This window comes from Lonchura striata, chromosome 3, assembly GCF_046129695.1.
Source record: "Lonchura striata isolate bLonStr1 chromosome 3, bLonStr1.mat, whole genome shotgun sequence".
In the NCBI taxonomy this organism is placed as follows: domain Eukaryota; kingdom Metazoa; phylum Chordata; class Aves; order Passeriformes; family Estrildidae; genus Lonchura; species Lonchura striata.
The window spans coordinates 45822185-45842668 of NC_134605.1; the positions used below are offsets into that span (position 1 = coordinate 45822185).

The 20484-nt window shown below is 38.4% G+C and overlaps 1 protein-coding gene across 1 annotated transcript in view; it reads left to right on the plus strand.

The window, feature by feature from the left end:
- ACTN2 (actinin alpha 2) overlaps positions 1–20484 on the plus strand; it is a 66933-nt gene that overhangs the window by 29992 nt on the left and 16457 nt on the right. Inside the window, exons 5-12 of the mRNA XM_021527082.2 lie at positions 956–1043; positions 3091–3169; positions 5802–5883; positions 9165–9250; positions 10677–10769; positions 11781–12011; positions 13113–13260; positions 14816–14966. Of these exons, the coding sequence (XP_021382757.1) occupies positions 956–1043; positions 3091–3169; positions 5802–5883; positions 9165–9250; positions 10677–10769; positions 11781–12011; positions 13113–13260; positions 14816–14966 (958 nt within the window). The remainder of the gene's footprint in view (positions 1–955; positions 1044–3090; positions 3170–5801; positions 5884–9164; positions 9251–10676; positions 10770–11780; positions 12012–13112; positions 13261–14815; positions 14967–20484) is intronic.

Genomic DNA, 20484 nt, shown 5'->3' on the forward strand with positions numbered 1-20484 from the left:
CTTTTCCACAGAAAATGATACTGTAATTTCTCTACGTGGTCATGAAATTAATTTCTGGAGGGAAAATTATTTACTCTCCTTATATTGATAGAGACCTTGAGCCAGTTTTCTAAGTGCAGAAGTTCTGGTCATGTCTCTCAGCTACAGAGACAGAAATATTACTGTTTCTGAGCTTTTGAGCTGTACTCTTTGTGTTTGATTCTATTTACAACAGACATTTTTAGTCCTGTCCTTTTGTCACAGTCTTTGCAAATAAATATGATCTGATTATATCCCTCTTCTTTCTATCTATCATTTTTTTCCCCTCACTGTTTCAGAATTATTTTCGGAACTTGGCAACTGGCTCCAAAATGCATGTTGTTACAATACTCTTTAAATCAAGTCTATGGTCTGAAAGCCTAGAATTCTAGAAAATTATCTCAATTTTCAATAAAAGTAAAATTTCTTCAAGCCTAGCATACTGTCCTGCCCACATAATTGGTGTGATATTGCATGTGAACCTAATGGTTTATTTAATAATTTCTGACCTTTACTTATGCACTTAGATGCCCATTGGGTTCAGATAATAAATGTAATTTTTGGGCACTTAAAACCTTCCCATAAGCAAATGAACTGAGACTACAAGCATATTTCATGTAGGCACCAACACAATCTTTTTTATGTCTATTTGCATTATATTTTTACTGGGTATTTTGCTCCAGTGTACAGTCTACAGTCTCTTCCTTCAATTTCTAACGTCCCAGAATATTCTGTGCAGGCTGAGACTCTAATTTTAACTGACTTCTGTATTTTAATGAAATTCCAGTAGTCCATTTATATGGACATCTTCTAGGATTAAATGTTGGTTTATGACTTTCAGTTTCAGGTGGCCAACGACATTTAAGATGACAAGAAATTAATTACTTGAACACTTTAAATTTTTTTTCCTTTTTTTTACTTCCTTGTCTTTTTACAGAGACCTCTGCCAAAGAAGGGCTGCTGCTGTGGTGTCAAAGGAAAACTGCTCCTTACCGAAATGTGAACATTCAGAACTTCCATCTTAGGTAATCTTCCATTATTTCAAGATGTAGAAGCAATCACAAAGATGTTATGTCAAATTTTCCCCACAGTTGTGTAGGTATATATTTGATCAGAGAATTTTACTCTTTACTAGACATTTTTCAAATTCTCCTGCTCTATCTTAAGTGTTGTTTTGGTTAGCCTTTAGCATTATTTACTTTGAATTTCAGAGTTATTATTAAAAAAAAATCTGCTATATACAGAATTACTGTATTACATTATTAGGGATTTTTGTATTAAATGGGAATTCCTGAGTACTGTAGCATAGTGGCAAATGACTGCTTTCAAATGAGAGCCACAGAGAAGTTCTTCTGGCAAAGAGACCAGTGTGTTGAGCATGTGAAATCTCATTCTGTTGAATCAGTCTTTATTGTTTTGCAATGTACATTACTATAAGGAGCATAAAATGCACTTGGTACATACACAACAGCAGCACTGTAAATACATTTGTTTACAGAATCAGGCTCATAACATAAGTTGGAAAATTTAGTGAAGCTCCAGCCTTGTGTTTCTGTGTTTTAATTAAGAGCTAGGATGGGAATTCCAGACCCTGTACAGACTGCCTGTTTTGGGGATTTCACTGGGCTAGTTCCTGAATCTCTGACACTGGCCTACCTCTGTAAAGTACATGACTTACCATGTGCACTGTTTAACCAGGTGACCTTCCCTTCTCTAAGACCCTTCTAACATTTAAAATAAGAGCTCTATATTAGTGTTTTGAATTAATTTGTAATGTGTAGTACCTAAAGCACATTTAGTGACAGAGAAGATACAGTTCATACATATATTCCAAGATAAGAAAAATTTGTCAAATTTGCAGTCCCTGTATTGCCTTTCAGAGATCTGAAATTTGTTTTATGTTACTTTCCTAGAATATGCAAAGATATATTTAGTAGAACTTTTTATGGATTGATGGTATACTGTAAGTTACAGTGTCAGAATCTTAAGTGTATTTATGTACATACACTGGTCTGATACATGATATGGGGAAAACATCTTGAATGGAAGTACCTTAATTTATGTTTGGGTGAATTGGCTCTTGCAGTACTACTTTGCAGTGGGCTATCCAGATAATTTTATTTTGCACCTTTTGGAAAAAGTAAAAGAAATTGTTTGGTGCTCAGTTTGATTAGGTTTTACATTCCAGATGATTTTATATTATACAATGTAGGTATATTCTGTTTGATTTTGTTACCTTTTTTGGAGATGGTTCTATTATTTGAAGGACTTACCCAGACATGTCAGTAGTAGGAATTTTAACAGTGTTAACATGCTTAGGCTCACACAATTACTGCACAGGAAAAGACCTCAAACCCTCAGTCCCTGTGATTGCCTGAAGTTGTCACATAAAGTATCTTTCAGAATAATTGCTTCTGGCTGAAAGAAGCCTCTCATAATCTTTCCAAAAGTATGTTATTTGTAGCTCCATTCATTTCCTGTTCTTGCCACAAAAGGTAGCAGGTCTGAAGTCAGGGTGCAGTGTAAGAACTCAGATCAAAGCTGTCATGTGTGAAGTGTTTTAAATAAACTGAGCTGATCTATGATTTCTTACTTCTCTGAGCATATGGTTGTGCCAGTAAAATTCTCAGAAATAACAGAGGAAAAGCCAATTGCTTCAGCAAATTCAAGTAATTGCAGGTTTGCTCTCCTTTTATTTTTTCACAAATACTCTGCAAGTGTAATGGGAGATGATGCTCTTTCATGGATGAATGTGTACTTGAGCTGTCCTACAATACTGCATGAATGAAGCAATTCAAATCAGGGACTGTTGCACAAGTCGTACATTGCCTAGAAAGTATGCAAAGTCTGCATGGAGTTTATGGAGTATACCTTAAGTGTGTATGGACTGTAGAGTAAGGTATCTACTGTAGATAAAGGAGTACAGTAACAGAGCAGCTCAGAGAGAGCTGACATAAGTTCAGGATTTGACAGAATTCCTGCTTTAATTTGAGCCTTGAGCAAGGATCAAACTGTAAAATGCCATGACTTTATTAACTATTTTTTTTTCCATTTTATTTTTTTGCTGTAAAGCTGGAAAGATGGCCTTGGATTATGTGCACTTATCCACAGACACCGACCTGATCTTATTGACTACTCCAAGCTAAATAAGGTCATCTGTCTGGGTGGTACAGCATGCTGTCCTGCAGTGATTTGGCTGGCTTCTGGTTTGCTTAGCATGTTTTCTAAAAGACAGGCTGAGGAGTGCATACTAATTTTGACTTTCTAAGGTCCTTCCCAAATAAACCTAAATGACACAAGGGAGAGGACCTCCTAACTGTCCCGTGTCCTTTCCTTCCCATTACAATGACTTCAGCATTTAATTGCAAATAATCTGGCCCTCAAATTCTGATAGTTGATGAAGTATTTATACGGCCTAATATGGATGTTAAATCAAATACTTTGGAATTATCCATTTAACACTGATAGTATTGTCCATCCTGTTTTTATCTGGTGTAAATGACTGTAGATTGTAGATTGCAGTAAACAATAACATAACAATTAATCCTAAAATTCCTCAGAACAAACACTACCCTTGCTAATTAGGAATACACAGTAAATTATTAGTCTTACATATTCAGAAAATATTCACTGATTCTCAGATTTACTCTTCTACCTATACTTCCAGACAAATGGAAGCAAAACCCATAAATTAACCTCCTTAGTAGTACCTCATGGGGATTAAAAACTATTTTATTACAGTCTGCTACTTATGGCAAAATGCATGCTTTCTAAAAGATTCTTTGTTTTGAGAGGGAGAAATGAGGAATGATCAGTAATGTCAGAATTCCTTGATATCATTACTGAAGGATAAATCCTAAAAAGAAACAGAATGTTGTTGTTTCATGAAGTCTCAATATATGCATGCTGATTTCTCCTCTGGAATGAATGTAAACACCAGCTTCATGTAAACACCAGTGCAACACAAACCTTAATCATGGTTTTAATCTGTTGTGTGCAACTTTGCATTGATGAGAGAGAGTGGTAAAACATCCACTGTATTTTTCCATTCCATGCCCTTTCATTGCAAATTGTTTTACTAGTGGAATCAACTGTTACTAGAAAGTCCTCGATGAAGAAAAGATAAATTAATGAACTGACACTATTTTAAAACTTATTCTGTTTTATATGTTGATATGTTCAATTTATGCCAGAGTCCCTGAAATGTGCAGTGATGAAAATTAAATGAACTTAGTACTGACCACATAAGATTTAAATTTAGGCAGCTATTAAGATAACTTCAGATCTGAACCAACAGGCAAAATATTAGCCATCAATACCAGCTTGTTCTCCAATTCTATATGCAACCTTTCCTACAGATAAACAGAGTAATGGAATGAGTGAGCTACCTGTCTCTGTGCACATGTTCTTATAATGCATGGCATGAACAGAAGTGAGTTTGATTGAATCTGTGCTTTGAATAGTGGTACGTGATGCTGAAGAACTTCACAGTTAACCATCCCATAGATGAGTGCTGAGAAAAAGGAACAGAACATAAGCAGGTCTGCTTCAATGCTACTATTTTCCTCTCAGAGGTTTCCAAAATAAGAACAGGTCAGGTTTCAAATTGAGGCTGAGCTGTTGCACATAAAGCACATGCAGAAAAAAATCCTAAAATAGATCTCGCTTTTCTGGCCTGGCTGTGTTTGATTGACTCTTCATTTTGGTTACATTAACAGCTGCCTTGGTGTCTTGTTTCTTACCTCCTGCATGCTGTCCTTTCCTTTTCTCACCAATGTGTTTTGTGTGAACTTGTAGCTGGAAAGATGGCCTTGCTTTCAACGCCCTTATCCATAGACACAGGCCTGATCTCCTTGACTATGCCAAGTTAGATGAGGTATTTCTTTAGCTGTAGCAAAGATTTTTATTTACTGTGGCTTGTAGATCTGTTTAAAAGGATGGGTGATGGAAATCTCCAATTATTCAGAAGCTGCTATGATTTTAAAGTAATCCTTTACCAGTGGAGCACTCTTTACTTATGCATTTAGTACTAAGCACACAAATAGGAGGTGCTCATCACTCATTCATAAGCAAAGTGCTTTAACCTAATCAGTAGGTCTCACTTAGATTTACTGTCTTTTGATTTTTCTTATACAGAATCTGTGCTCTCTATCTGAATTGTGCTCACTACTTCATTTCTCTTTCCTTCAAAAACCAAAATCTCAAAACCAGAGGAAATGATTGAATTTCCACAGCCCTAAAATTCTGTTTATAGAGGCATTATGGATTTTTATTTCCAAGCCCAAACTGGCAAGTTTTGCTCCTTCTGGAGAACAATTCTGCCTGTGCTTGCTTCTTCTCATGCAGGCACCTAAGCAGCAGAGAACTCAGTGGAAGTCATATCCCTGTGATGTATAGTGGGTATAAAACAGGCAGGGCTAACTCTGTGTTGAACAGTCTCATTTAGCCTGCTGGTCCAGTGGCATTTAGTGTCTGTATTGCTGCTGTGCTTCATTCAGAATTAGCTCAGAACTGAGTGTGCACTGTTATCTGTGTTCACCTCCAGAATGCATTTCCAGTAGAGTTCTAGCAGTAGATAACACCTTATTAAAGTTTTCTTTTCAAAACATAGCAGCAGATGGACCAGAAGTTCATATACCTAGACTCTGTTTCTTGAAGAAAAATAGTTGTGACTCCAGTTTGTAGTTTGGAAAAACAGAAGAGAAATTTTAGTGTACATACTCTAGTCTTGCTTCAAAGAAAAACTTCTATCATTGACTCATTGTATTTTTTCTTTAATGCAGGATGACCCCATAGGGAATATCAACCTTGCCATGGAAATTGCTGAAAAGCATTTGGATATTCCAAAGATGCTGGATGCAGAAGGTGAGAGTTACACCTTAGTAAAGTTTGTGTTGCTAAGAAGCGGGACACAGTAAAATTTCTATTTAAATTCTTTTTCCTAGAAGATTTTCATATTCCTTCCATATGAATCATAATGTAGCAACCTGCTTAATTTTCAAAAAATATTTTCATCCCTTTCCTGAACGTGTTGGATAATTCCACTCACTTTTTGCTTTATTATTTATTGTTTGTTAATGTTTGCATTTATTATGGTGCTTTGGACTCTAACCTCAGCACATGGCCCTGCTGTGTTGAGGTAAAATGCAGGATCAAAAGTTAATCCTTGCTTTTAATACTTCAAATTTAATAATGGGAAATATAACTGTTAGCAACTTAAACATTAAAAAAACTGAATATGCTTTAAGCAAGGGGCCAACAATAGAAATAGTAGAAGTACTTTCAAAGCTTTCAAAATATACTAGCACATGCCTCACCTCCTCTGAAAGAGAGGTAGGGTGAGAGAAGCATTTTTTTGGTTCATTTTCGTTGTAAATTTTTGAGGTGATACTTTTAACAAATAATTCATGTATCTCCAGTTATCTTGAGTATTTCCTGAATTTCTTCAAGACAATCAAGCTTTCATACTCTGGGCAAAAAGTGCTGCCAAAATACTGGAATTTGCCTACATTAGTTCAAAGCATTCTTCCCCAAGAATGGAGACTCGGCTCTGGTGGTTTGTCAGTAGAGCAGTGATAACATGGGAATTATCTAGAGCACTCAAACTGACTACACCTGCTCCTCTTGAAGTCTTCATTTGGAAAGTTAGACAGGATGATTTGGAAAATCTAGGCTGTAATCTCTTCATTGAAGAGTAGTTTCACTTGCATGCTTCAAAACAATTTTTTTTCCTCTTTTGAACTGCAATTACCCTTTCAACAACATCACTTAATTATTTTGCTCTGAAATAACTGTGCAAGGAATAAACAGAGAAGTGCTGTCCCCTTGCCATTGAGCAGCTTTCTACATTTTTTCCTCTTCTCTTTGTAGTCAATATAAAAAATCTTTTATTTTCCTCACCAAATTTTCTGCACATTCTATTCCTTATCTTATTATTCTCCTTTTGGCAGTTATGAAATTATATTCTTTCTAATACCCTTTAAGTATTCATGGTCACTTTTTATCATCTTTACTTGCACTGTGCTCTCTGTGGAAACTTTGCCAAGTTTTGTTCACAGCTACATAAAGTAGATGCAAAATCAGCAAATATATTGGTCCTGAGCTTAGAAATTTCACTGTTAACATTAAAAGTTTTCATTCATTCCAGGGTCTTTACAAGTCACTATCTTTGCACTCCTTACATTGACAGGAATTCATCCAGCTTGAACTACACATTCATTGCTCAGCCGTAACTGCTGTAACAACACCTTTTCCTGCCTTTCTTTATTAAGTACTGAAAAGGTCCATTTTTACCCATGGATGCATACCTTGATTGCACCCACTTTGTATTTTCACTCTTCTGCCATGGTAGGGACAAGGCTATTAGCCAGCCAAGCCAAACCCTCCTGTGATTTATGCTATTAACTAAAAAGATGGGCTGGCACAGGGATTGCAGAGCTGCTACTATCCAACTTTTCTCAGCACAAAATGTATTTCTGGACTGCAGGACTTGTACAGGTTCCCAGTATATGCCAGTACCCTGTCAGCCACAGGGACCCTGTGCTGATACACACTGAGTGCAGTTCTGGTTTGTGACTGTCAGTGGCTGTGTTTAGCTCTGCAGTAATTGCAGTGATTCAGATGAAGTTGCTTGGAGTGGCAGTGAAGCTGAACCCAGCAGATCTGCCAGCCATGCCATCTGCTTGGAAGTTTCCACAAACCAGAAGGTAGCAATACCCTTCTGTACAGTCTCAGCCCTCAGATGTTTTGCCATTTCAGGGAGAGTTGTATCTTTTGTGCTTGCTGATTCCTAAAGCTTAGGTGAATTTGCACTCATATCAGTAAACAGATGCAACCTGAATAATTGTGTATTTATTCGGAATCCTTACAGCACTGAGGTGGCACCATTAGCATAATCAGATGAAAGTACCTTGTGAGAATTTCTGAGCAGTTAACCCTCTTCTCTCCACACAGATGTAGTAAACACTGCCAGACCTGATGAAAGAACCATTATGACTTATGTTTCCTGTTACTACCATGCATTTGCTGGTGCTCAGAAGGTGAGATTGTAGATGGATCAGATCTCATCCTTCACCTTCTGTCTTGTTTTTTTCAGCAATTTTTCCTTTTCTGATCTTTTCCTCACTAGAACAGCATCTTAGAGCTGAGCTCATTTCCTGTCGCCTCTTGTCTCTGTGAGCTGCTGTTTTGGTAGAGCCAGTAGTGGTCTATCCATTTGTTCCATAGAAACAAACCTTCCAGTCTCATCTTTTTGCATATTTACTAATAATATCCAGTAGCTTTTTGACAGCTAGTTACTGAATGGGAGAGGATGATATTCCCTTAAAATGAATTTGTGTGCATTCATTTGAAGCACCATTAAAAATGTAAGATGAAAATAAGCTTAGAGTGAAAAACAATAGTAGAATTCCATCTTTCTTCTATCTGCTGGATATTATTTCTGCTACAGATGTCAAAATCATCATAACATGCTCAGAAAATAAACCCTTCTCTTATGCTTTCAGGATTGTTTTTAAAATGTTAAATGCTTAATGGTAAGTACAAACAGCAACATCAAAGGATGCTGCTAAGCATCAGAAATACATAAGAAACATGTATAGACAGCTCAGACAAGCTCTGGAATCACATCCTAAAGAAAAGAAGGAAAATTCTAAAAAGTAAGGTGGTTTGGAGTTGGGCATACTAAAGGTATTGGTAATATAATGCAATACTGATACATAATGCTAAAATGCAATTTCTGGAGAACATCTCCCCAGACTAAAATGTAGTTTGCCTTTTCTGGGTCTTAGTCAAAGTCCTCAGCGTTTAAGTCACCAGACATAGGTGTGCCAATTCTTAAGCAGACAGTCCTGGTAAAATTAGGGTTACTCCCCACTGTGACAATACTGCTGGATCAAGCTTAATGAAAAAAAAATCATCCTCTTTGTATTAGCTTATATTGATTTTTTAGTGTACTTTTTATTCCATCAGGACCCCTCAATCTAACAGTAAATTTTTTACAGCTTTGTAGAATCTCTCGGATACAGAGCTAAGGACAAGGAAACAGTAAGAAGGACATGAAGTTATGCATTTATTTATTAATCCTATTTTCTAATCCTCGATTCTTTTTTTTCTTGTTTTATTTTAATTTCTCCCCCCTCTTGTAGATATTGTGAACACTCCCAAACCTGATGAGAGAGCTATCATGACATATGTGTCCTGCTTCTACCATGCTTTTGCTGGAGCAGAGCAGGTATTAATCAACTGTCTCTTCAGGTTGCTGTGTTTTTGATTGGTTGTTCCACATTTCCACTAGTTTATTAAAAAAAAAAACAAACCAAAATGGCTGAACTAATTTACTGTGTGGTTTTAATTAACATTTGCAAGTATTACTTGAGCACTAATATTTGTTTTTAACCCACTCTCAAACCTGTTTTAGTTAATTGTTGTGTAACAAATTAACTTCTTTAATTCAAACAGACATTCTGTTTCTAATTTTGAGTCTTTATTTGGTAATTTTGAGGACTGTTTCAGAAAAAAACTGATTTGAAGATATTGTTAAGTGGAGTTGTTGCTTGTTGCTACAACACCTAATGGTTTTCCTATATAATGGAATGTTTGACTTTTGGAGACTGAGACTTAGTCATGCTGAGTAGCAGTCTAGGGCTAGATTTTCAAGGATGCCTAAAGAGACAGAAAGGCAAAGACGTCCAACACAGTTTTTGTGCCTGGTTCCCACTGAAGCCAACAGAATTATTTGTGGATGGAAGTATAAAAGGCATGAACATCATCAGCAGACCTGTCATTAATGGGCTATTCACTTACAAATGTGGCACTTCCCAACTCTTTCATACACAAATGGACATAATCCAGTTTATGTTACAAAAAAATGCAACAAACCTTTAAAGTAGCTGATATTTTCCCTTCTTCCTCAGGACTGAATTTCCCTTCCTGTCTGCTAGGTCCCCTATACCTTACCACAGCTATGCTGTTGCACTCTCTCATTCCTGGGTAAGAAGATCTTGCTATTCATGCAAAAGGTTTTGCTATTCATCCAAATACTCTAACACAGGAGTCTACATGGATATTTATTTGATTAGATAGATTCCAGAGTCATATTTGTATGAAAGTACTGCTTTGTGGTATCAAACTAGTAAATTTAAAATATGGCAGAGCTCCACAGAGCCTTCACAGAGCCTTCAAATAAAAATGTATTAGGAGGCATGAAAAGATTTGCTGTCAGTGGTTGAGCTGCACTTATTCTCAAGGGTTGTACAGATGTAGAGTGGTCTGAAACTCCTGCATCACATGTGGTGTCTTTCAGTGTGGCTAACAAATCTAATACTTTTTGGATGTGACTTAAAAAAATAACCTAATAGGATATATTTAAGAATGGCCTAAGCTGTCTTAAAAATAAAAGATTTATTAGACAATTATATAATAAAGCTTCATTGTACAACAAGGGGACCTCTGTGCTGATCTGTACCTCATTTAGGCCATTGGAATCTATGGCTGCAGAAGGAGGGAAAATGAGTATCTAAGCAACCTAGGAGCATAAATTATCAACTATAAAAAATGTGATTTTTTAATTTGCAGCAGCCACATTCTCTTTCTCCAAGCCTATACCTTTCTCAGAATGTGTTTATGAATATGTCCTGTTTATTTGCTGTGTGTTACAGGCTGAGACTGCAGCTAACCGGATCTGTAAGGTGCTTGCTGTGAATCAGGAAAATGAAAGGTTGATGGAAGAGTATGAGAGACTAGCAAGTGAGGTAAGGATGCTCTATCTGTAATGTGGTGACAACAATGTTAATGAAATATTGAAAGCTGAAAGACTTGTGCACTCTCTTCAAGGCAGAAAAGTGGAGACATTGTAAGGGTAAATCTCTCAGTGGCAGTTTACAAGGCCCAGTTGCCTAAGATATTGAGTTTCGGGTTCTCCTTTGCCACAGACTTTCTGTGTGACTTTCAGCAAATCAGTCAGTCTTGTTAATGTGCCCAAAAGGGTGTCTTGAGGATTGTCATCCATCTGACCCAAGACCAGGTTCCTGTCTCTTTAATCTTCAGAGACAGGCATCCTTGACTAGACGTGGAACATACTAGATCAAGCAAGCCCCTCAGCTTTGTGTACTGCAGAACACACCTGGAGAGGGTCTGTCAGGTTGTTCCCAATTCATCTGTGAGCAAGGACAACAGATGAATGAACACATGAATGTGCTCCTCCTGTCCTTTCTTGTTTAATGGCAAATCTGCTGAGCAGAACTACAGATGTACAGTGCACAAATGACACCTCTCTTTTGTTGCTTAACCTGCAAAAACATACTGACATCACAGCAGTACTTTCTGTATGTAAATTTGAGATGGCCTAACGGCCTTCTGAGTGAAGATTTTTATGTTACCCGAGGCCAGTTTCTGTCCCGATACCATAACTGTGACTACCTGAAACATCAAGACCAATAGTTTTGAAAGTGGCAGTTGATACTGGGCAACTTAAAGTATTTACAGACACCTTAGATGTGTGTTAATCTTTCTGAAAATCAGGCTATTTGTAGAAATACCTGAAATATCTGGGCAAATTTGCTATTTATATAAAGCAATACAATATAAAAGTACTGTTTAGCTTTGAATATCTTGTGCTTACTCACCATTAAGGCACCAGTACCAACTGAAGTCAGTAATATTAAAATGGCACAAACTTAATTAATATTTGTACACTCAGTATAATCTTTCTTTTGGTTGTTTTTCCACTGCCTTTATTTGACTTGTTTTTGTTGATTTGAAAGCTTTTAGAATGGATTCGCCGGACAATTCCGTGGCTGGAAAACAGGACCCCAGAAAAAACAATGCAGGCTATGCAGAAGAAATTAGAGGACTTCCGGGACTACCGCCGCAAGCACAAACCTCCCAAAGTCCAGGAGAAATGTCAGCTGGAGATCAACTTCAACACCCTGCAAACAAAACTGAGAATCAGCAATCGACCAGCTTTCATGCCATCAGAGGGAAAAATGGTTTCAGTAAGTAAAGGAGGCATTAATATTCTGTTTGTTTTATCAAAGATCTCCCAAAAATGCCAATGTGAAGGATTGAAAAGCCGTTCTAAGTCATTCTCAGAAACATCAGGTTTTTTTACTTATTCAATACTAAATTCCTTTTACACATTCCCTTTTGTTCCAGATCTAATAAGCATGCTCCTGCCTCTTTGAAGCTTTCCCAAAAGCAAGTTATCCGGAGATGCAAGACGATATAGAACTTCCTTTGGAAGTGTTATCAATACTTGTATATCAATTGCTTATTTAAGCAAAACTCAGTGGTTTCACTGACATTTTAGCCATCAAACAAACAGACATAGCTCAATACACATTTCTATGGCTTTTTTTTTCTATTCTGCTTTTTCTCTTATGTCTATGAAGATAAGAATAGCCTGTACCAAGAATTCTTATCTGCTGATAAGTACTGTGACTTGACTGTGGGTCAAAACATTTCCTGTGGAATACAGCAAAACTGTTTCTGTACTCTGTTCTATCATTTGTTTTGTTTTTCATAAACAAAAGAACTTGCTTTGTCTGGAAAGAGTTATTGTCCACTCCCCATATGCAGAAAATAAGGATCCTGTTGCTTCAGCTTCCCACTCATGTCTTTGAGTTTCCCAGGAAGCTCACAAAACTTTGTGTACTACAGGAAGTGAAATGAATTTGTGTTCCAGGTAAAACATGCACCAAATCCTCTTGATACTAATTATCCTTGCTATTGCCAACTTGTGAAAGCAAAGCACTTTGATTTCGATAACAGATAGATATATTACAAGAGAACACACACATTGTAAAATGGGAGGTAAAAGCAATGTATTGTGAAGACTTTGGACCTGTAGCCATGCTTGGAAGCCATTTCTATAGGGGCTTCTTCAAACCCACCTGAACGCAACACACTAGGAGGAGCAGGTGTCTGTGCTAGAGCGCAACTGCCTGACAACATTTTCTAGGAGTCTGTGATTTTACAAAATCTGAACATTAAAACTTTTCTTTTTGAAGCCAAATTGTGAATGAATCAAAAGTCTGTAAACTTAGATAAAAAAAGATTATAGTTTCATCCACCTCTCCCATGTATTGTCTTTATAGGATATTGCTGGTGCTTGGCAGAGACTTGAACAAGCTGAGAAAGGCTATGAAGAGTGGCTGCTGAATGAAATACGACGACTGGAAAGACTTGAACACTTGGCTGAGAAATTTAGGCAGAAGGCTTCCACTCATGAACAGTGGGCATATGGTGAGGAGAGATGGTTCTTAACATTTTTAGTATTTTAATGTTTGAAGTTGAACTGTCAGTGCTGAGTATCTGCCAGCTACAAACTCACTCATAAGTAGTTTGGACAATTTCAGACAATCTAAAATAATAGATAAAATGTCAGGTTTTGTTGACTGTAGTCATGGTCCTAACTTGTTGGCATGTTGCTAATGAGATGTAACTGTAAAAATAATACTTGAGGTAGTGAGTCATACTTAATGGGAATATTCTGCATTTGAATAGATGCCATTACTGCTAATGTATTCCTACATAGTTGTAGGAATCCAACCAGGAATGCAGTCACACCACTGGCTGAGTGTGAAATTCTTAACAGAAGTATTCTGAGTTTATTATTATTTGGTCATGATGTTCTGAACAGTCCAGATAAACTACATGATACTGGACTCATGTCTGCTTTGCTCCAAACCCTGAAGTATATGCTATTTATAGTTCTGGCTTTTAATGGTAGCCTAACCTTACCTGTAGTTGTGACACCTGTAGGACCTTACAATGGTGTTCAATTTTTTTTGGGACTATTAAACAGGTCTGCTCTATCACCCTGACGACTCTCTTCCCATTTCTGTCACACTTCTGGCTTCTCCCAGCTAGATCCTTTTGACACTCTGAAGGTGAATCAGAGTCCATCCTTTAACAGAGTTGCTGGAAGCATGCAGGGCTATAAATGCCAAGCAGACACTAGAAGGGAAACTACAACATTTATGAGCCCTGAGAGCTGATTTTCTGAGCATAAACTACTCATGGTGACAAGTCATAGCTGTTGTGTAGGGAAAACTTCACATAAGCTGGTACACAGCAAGTGGAACAATAGTTGCTTCTGGCTCTAGGATTCACAGAGCTGCAAATGCCATGTGGTGAGTGCAGCTGCAGGGCCTGTCTGTTTGGATTCAGTTGTCCAACATAGGAGCTACTCAGCAGTAGTATTTCAGTTTCTACTTAATCTTTGTATCTCTAGCCTTTTGTAGATAAGTTGGCATTTTCCACTTAAAATTCAGTGTTCAAGACAAAAGGCAGTCACACATCTCGGGTTTATTTTTTTTTAAGTGCTGAAATGACTAATGAATTGAAGGCAGAACATAAAAAAGAATAACAGACCATTAGCAAGAGTGAAGCTGAGCATAGCAGTGTGATTTCTATTTTTTTAAGTCTATTTTACAAAAATTATCACAGCGGCTTAGAGATACAGTTTTTGCTAATATACCATTTTTATGCCAGTTTCTCCAGCAATCTAATAACTCACTATTTTAGACCTGTATAAGCAGCCTATGCAAAAACCAGGACGTTACTGTGAGAGCCTTAAAATTATATGTTTCTAATTAACATATGTGGACAATTTGCTGCTGATTTCAGTGGGGTTGGAATTTAATTTCATATATATGATTTTCACCATGCCTTAACTAAAAAGTTGATTAAGTTTACAATTTTCCTAACAAATACATTCAGTAATAAATGGGTAAATAAACTAAAACTAAGGAGTAAATAAACTAAAAATTTAGTAATATTTTCATTTCTCTTTCAGGCAAAGAGCAGACCTTGCTTCAGAAGGATTATGAGTCTGCCTCTCTGACAGAAGTCCGTGCCATGTTAAGGAAACATGAAGCTTTTGAGAGCGATTTGGCTGCTCACCAGGACAGGGTGGAACAGATTGCTGCCATTGCCCAGGAGCTGAAGTATGTTCCATTTAAAGGCTTGCAGCTGCTGACATTTAACTTTGCGATAAACTCTTTCCAATGAATTTGATAGTGTCATAGGTACCAACGTAGGGATTCCAGGCATAGCTTCATAAGTATATTATCTGAGCTGGTCACTGAGACCTTTCCCTCATCTCCCCCTTACCCCCAGCCAAATATAGATTTTCAACTGACCAAAACTATTTGAAAATAAACATTTTCAACTTGACTTCACAGTAATATTTTAGCATTAGCTCTACCCATGACTCCATTGTGGGTTGATGGGAATCCTGGAGGTGTTTATTTCTCAGTTCATATGGTCTGCTGAGAGGTACAGGCTATGAATTATTTAACTTAGAAAATAATTTCACCTACACAAATTACAGATCAAGTATCTTCACAAGTATATTGGTCCTTTCAAAAGGCTTCTAATCCCTTTATTATCTGTATAATAGTGGGTAATGCACTGACTTCCTGCAGATTTAATAGTCTCTAATATGTTTATTTTCACAATCTATTTCACAATATATTTGGAAGTGCCATTGTCTCCATTTCACAGGAGAGACACTGGAAACTAAATAAATTGCTCTCAGATTCCTGTCCTTGGCTTCAGCTCTCCAAGTTTCAATTTCTCACCTTGAACAGGCAGAACAGTTACTGCTCAGAAATGAAATCTTAGAAACATGCCCTTTTTTCACTTTGTGAAGGACCATGGCTCACAAACAGCTCCATATTCATTAACGATTAAAAATCAGATACTTGTCTAAAAATGTAGTTTATATCTGATAGCAGCAGCGCTTAATTGTGTAATACAAATGGATTAAAAAAATATCCTGTCTTCAGGATTATTTAAAGGAACAAAAATAAAGCACAGTGGGCAGATTAAGTACCGTGCTTTGGTTAATGAGAAAGAAATCAGGAAAAAACACAGAGAATGGATACTTCCCTGAATATATGAGATTATGAAACACTTTCTGGCATGCCTTGATCTCTGTTGTGGAGTTATTTCATAGGATAGCTTGGGTTGGAAGGGACCTTAATGATAATTTAATTCCAAGACCCTTACCATGGACAGGGATATTTTCCACTAGATTATGCTGCTCAAAGCCCCATCCAACCTTGCCTCAAACACCTCTGAGGATGGGGCATCCACAGCTTTTCCAGGCAACATGTTCAAGTACCTCACCATCCTCACAATAAAGAATTTTTGCCTAATATCCAGTCCAAACCTGCCCTCTTGCTGTTTAATGCCATTCCCTCTTGCCCTCGTTAAATGTACCTCTCCAGCTCTCCTGTAAGTCCCCTTTAGACACTGGAAGGCTGCATTAAGGTCTCCTCAAAACATCCTCATCTACAGGCTGGACAGCCCCAGCTCTTCTCGGTCTTCTTAGGACAGATGCTCCACCCCTCTGATCATCTTTGTGTCCCTTCTCTGGACTCACTCCAACAGGTCCATGTTTGCTCTGGGGGCCCCAGAGCTGGATGCAGGGTTCCAGCTGGGGTCTCACCAGAGCAGAGGAGCAGAATCCCCTCCCTGGCCCTGCTGCCCATGCTGCTTTGGATGTAGCCCAGGACTCATTTGGCTTTCTGGGCTGTGAGTGCACATGGCTGGGGCATATTTAGCTTCTTGTCAACCAACATCCCCAAGTCCTTCCTCCCAGGGCTGCTCTCAATCCATTCTCTATCCAGCTTGTGTTTGTGCTTGGGATTGCCCCAGGATTTGTTTCTCTTTATACTAAAAGTTTTTGTAACACCTAATCATTGCTAATTCAGCTTCAGCTTTATGAATTATGAGAAACTTTGGGAATGTAGCATACATAGCACAGCATCTGCTTACCAGTGTTTTGAACCCTCTGTCCTTTACCTCTGGTGACGCCAATCAACACTGTATCCTGTCTATTTTGGGATTGTCTCTTCTCAGTTGTTTCAGTAATTTGCTGTGTGAAGTAAAACAAGTTATTTGTGGCCTGGGCTGCAAAGGTGCTGAAAGCTGATTGCATTTAGAGATGCTCTAATTTGACTTCTCTGCTTCTCCATACAATGGTGCTATCAGTGCCTGATTTTTCACCGTGACTCTAACTCAGTTAGGCTTAATCCCCTTGGGGAACACTGAATAAAAGGACATAAAGGTCAGGTTTTATCACTGGCTGCAAGCTAATGGGCAGCTTCTATTTAAATACAATTTTAATTATTTATACATAATTCCTCGCACAATAAAATTATGGAGGAAAATGCTAATTTCTTTCTTAATCCATATTTTTAAAGAAGGATTAATGTCTGAATGCAAAGAAATGTGCATTGGCATCTGATACAAAGCCTGTTGAAGTAAGTGGGTATTTCTTGATTTTTGTTTGTTTCATTGGTGGGTTGGTTGTTTTTTTGCTCATCACTGGAGCAAGCCCTTACAGAAGCCATTATCATTTGTGTCGAAATTCCAAGTCAGTACACTTCCATGTTTTGTTTTAGTCAATCTGTTGGATGCCTAATTTTGCAGCTTCAAAGGGGAACTCTTGCAGTATGACCTTGACCTCTACTATCTACAGTTTCCTGTCCTGGTATTTTCTGCTACAGCTCAGTCAACTGTGTGCTTAAGGTTAAAGTTGCTGCAGCTTGTTGACTGACTATTTAGATAGAGAATTTATGTGTGTATGCAAACAGGTGATTCCAGCCAGGATGCTGCTATAAAATTGTTGTGTTCCCAGCCTGTATAGACTTAGATATTCTTTGGCAAAGAGACATGACAAGGCTTGGAGAGGGCTTTATATAAAGCTGAAGGGGGACAGACATTTCTAAAATGAGATTTGCCATTTATGACATAGCAAATGCTAATTTGAGTGAGCTGCACTATAAAAACTCATATTAATTTATGATCTGATGTGCTCATATCAATGTTTGCAATCATCAAGACAAAATTTTTGGAATGTAGTTTCTTGTATATCCATCACTTGTAGTATAGTGACTGATTTTCAGCCAAGAAGACCATTATCTGTAAGACTGATTTTAGAGTCATTTTGATTCTGGAGACCTGAGCTCAAATTGTGCTTATGTGCATTATTAACATGAGCCTTGTTCTGAAGCACTGCTAAAACATGTTGCTCAGCAGGTTATTTTTGTGGCACTGTCACTGTTCCCAAAGTGAACTCATCCTTAAGTGAGTTCTGGATCAGGTCAAAATATCACTGAATTCTAAATTTTTGACAGATAAGATTGAGTTACTTGTAAGATCAGTAGTGGTAACCTAATGATTTTTAAATTCCCAAGGCTGTAGGTTTCAAATGCCCAAACAAATATGAAGATTGATTTCTTAGAAGGTCTGTAACACATGAGAAGCAGTATTTCATGCACTGCAAAGTAAAAATTTTTACAAAATGTAAATCTTCAATGTTGAGAAAGATACAAAAATTAATAGGACAGGGAATGTAAGCCTGTGTTTTATTTCCAACTGATTAATCTTTGATGGGTTATTACTTCCTCTGCTCCTGCTTTGAGCAGAAAAATGTTCTTTGATACCTATAATACACTTATTTGAAGTAAACAATAGGAGGCCCAGAAAGGTAGTGAAGCTACACTGCTTAATGCTACTTGGTAAACTAACTTAGGATTTAGTCAGTTAGCACCATGGGAGCCCTTTTTAAAAGTTGTTTTGATATTATTCTCCTACCTATTTGTCCACAGCACACATCTCTGGAAGGAAGAGGATAGTAGAGTATTCTTACGGGGAATGACTGAATATCCCTGGCAGAGCTTGTGGAGGAAGGTGGCGTATCACCTTCCAAGACTTTGACCACAGCTGGTACAATCAGTCCCTCACTTTCATGGAAGGACACCTGCCCTTACCCTTAACTGACAAAAGGAGATAAGTGATTCATTGAAGCAAAAATAAAGTTTGCTCACTCAGGAACATAATCTAATAAACTAAATGAAGCTATAAAGAAAAAAAAACCAAAAAACAAAAAACAACAACTTTCAGCCAAAAGCTCATGACAGAAAAATAAATCTCAGCCTGTTTCATCCAAGACTCTACACTCCTGACTTAAAATTTCTTACCAGATAAGTGGCTTTTGTTGTACCCCCTGAAGGCTAATGAAAAGGCTTCCAAAGAAGGAAGTGAGTTTTCCAGTTAAGGAGCCCTTGTACAGTGTGACTTGCTGGCAGTTTTCTCCTTACATATGAGAGTTTACTTTTACAGTTTAGGGTTGTTTTTGTTATTTTTTTAAATTATTAGGAGGGTTGGATTAGAGAACACCTAGACAAACTTGACATCTTACAAGTCCATGGGCTCTGTATCCATGAGTGCTAAAAGAACTGTTGGATACCATAGTGAGGCTTCTCATGATGATCTTTTAAAGTCCATGGCAGTCAGGAGAGGTGCCTGAGGACTGGAAGAAAACAAATGTCACCCCAGTCTGCAGCAAGTGCAAGAAAGAGGACTCAGTGAGCTACCAGTAGCTCCAGCCTCATCTTAATCCCTGGCAAGGAGATGGCGCATTTGATTCTGGAGGCCATCTCTAGCTGCAGGGAAGACAGGAAGTTGATCAGAAGTAGTCGGGTAAATCACGCATAACCAATCTGGTTGCCTTCTACAATGAGTCAACTACCTGGAGGGATGAGGGAAGACCATTTTGCCTTTCTTGACTTTAGTGAGGCTTTCAACACCGTCTCTCACATCCTCATGGGCAAAGTCAGGAAGTGTGGGCTGGATGCGTAGACAGTGAGGTGCATTCAGAACTGTCTGAGTGCCAGACCCCAGAGTGTCGTACTCAGTGGCACATGGTCAAGTTGGAGGTCTGTCACTTGTGGTGTCCCCCAAGGTCCAGCACTGGGACCAGTGTTGTTCACGTTGTTCATCAATGACTCAGGTGAAGAGGCAGATCCCTCCTCAGCAGTTCACTGATAACACAAAACTCAGAGGAGGGGCCAGTACCCCAGAGGGCTGTGCAGCCCTTCGGAAGGTCCTTGGCAGGTGAGAGAGATGGGCAGAGAACAACTGGCTAAAATTTACCAAAAGCACATGCAGGGTGCTTCACCTGGGGGAATAACCCCTACACCAGCACAGGGTGGGGGGCTGAGCTGATGGAAAGCAGCTCTGTGGAGAGGGACCTGGGGGTCCTGGTGGACAACGAGCTGTCCAAGAGCTTGTCCTTGTGGCCAAGAAGGTCAATAGTGTCCTGGGATGGATCAGGAAGGACATTGCCAACAGGTTGAGGGAGGTGATCCTGCCCCTCTACTCAGCCCTGGTGAGGCCACATCTGGAATGCTGGGTCCAGTTCTGGGATTCTCAATACAAGAGAAAGATGGAGCTTCTGGAACAGGCCAGTGGAGGGATGCAGAGATGATGAAGGGACTAGACCATCTCTCTTATGAGGGAAGGCTGAGGGAGCTGGGCCTGTTCAGCCTTGAGCAGAGATGACTGAGAAGGGACCTCATCAATGTCTATCAGTGTCTAAAGGGAGGGTGCCAACAGGATGGAGCCAGGCTCTTCTCAGTGAGGCTGAGCAATAGGACAAGAGGCAACGGC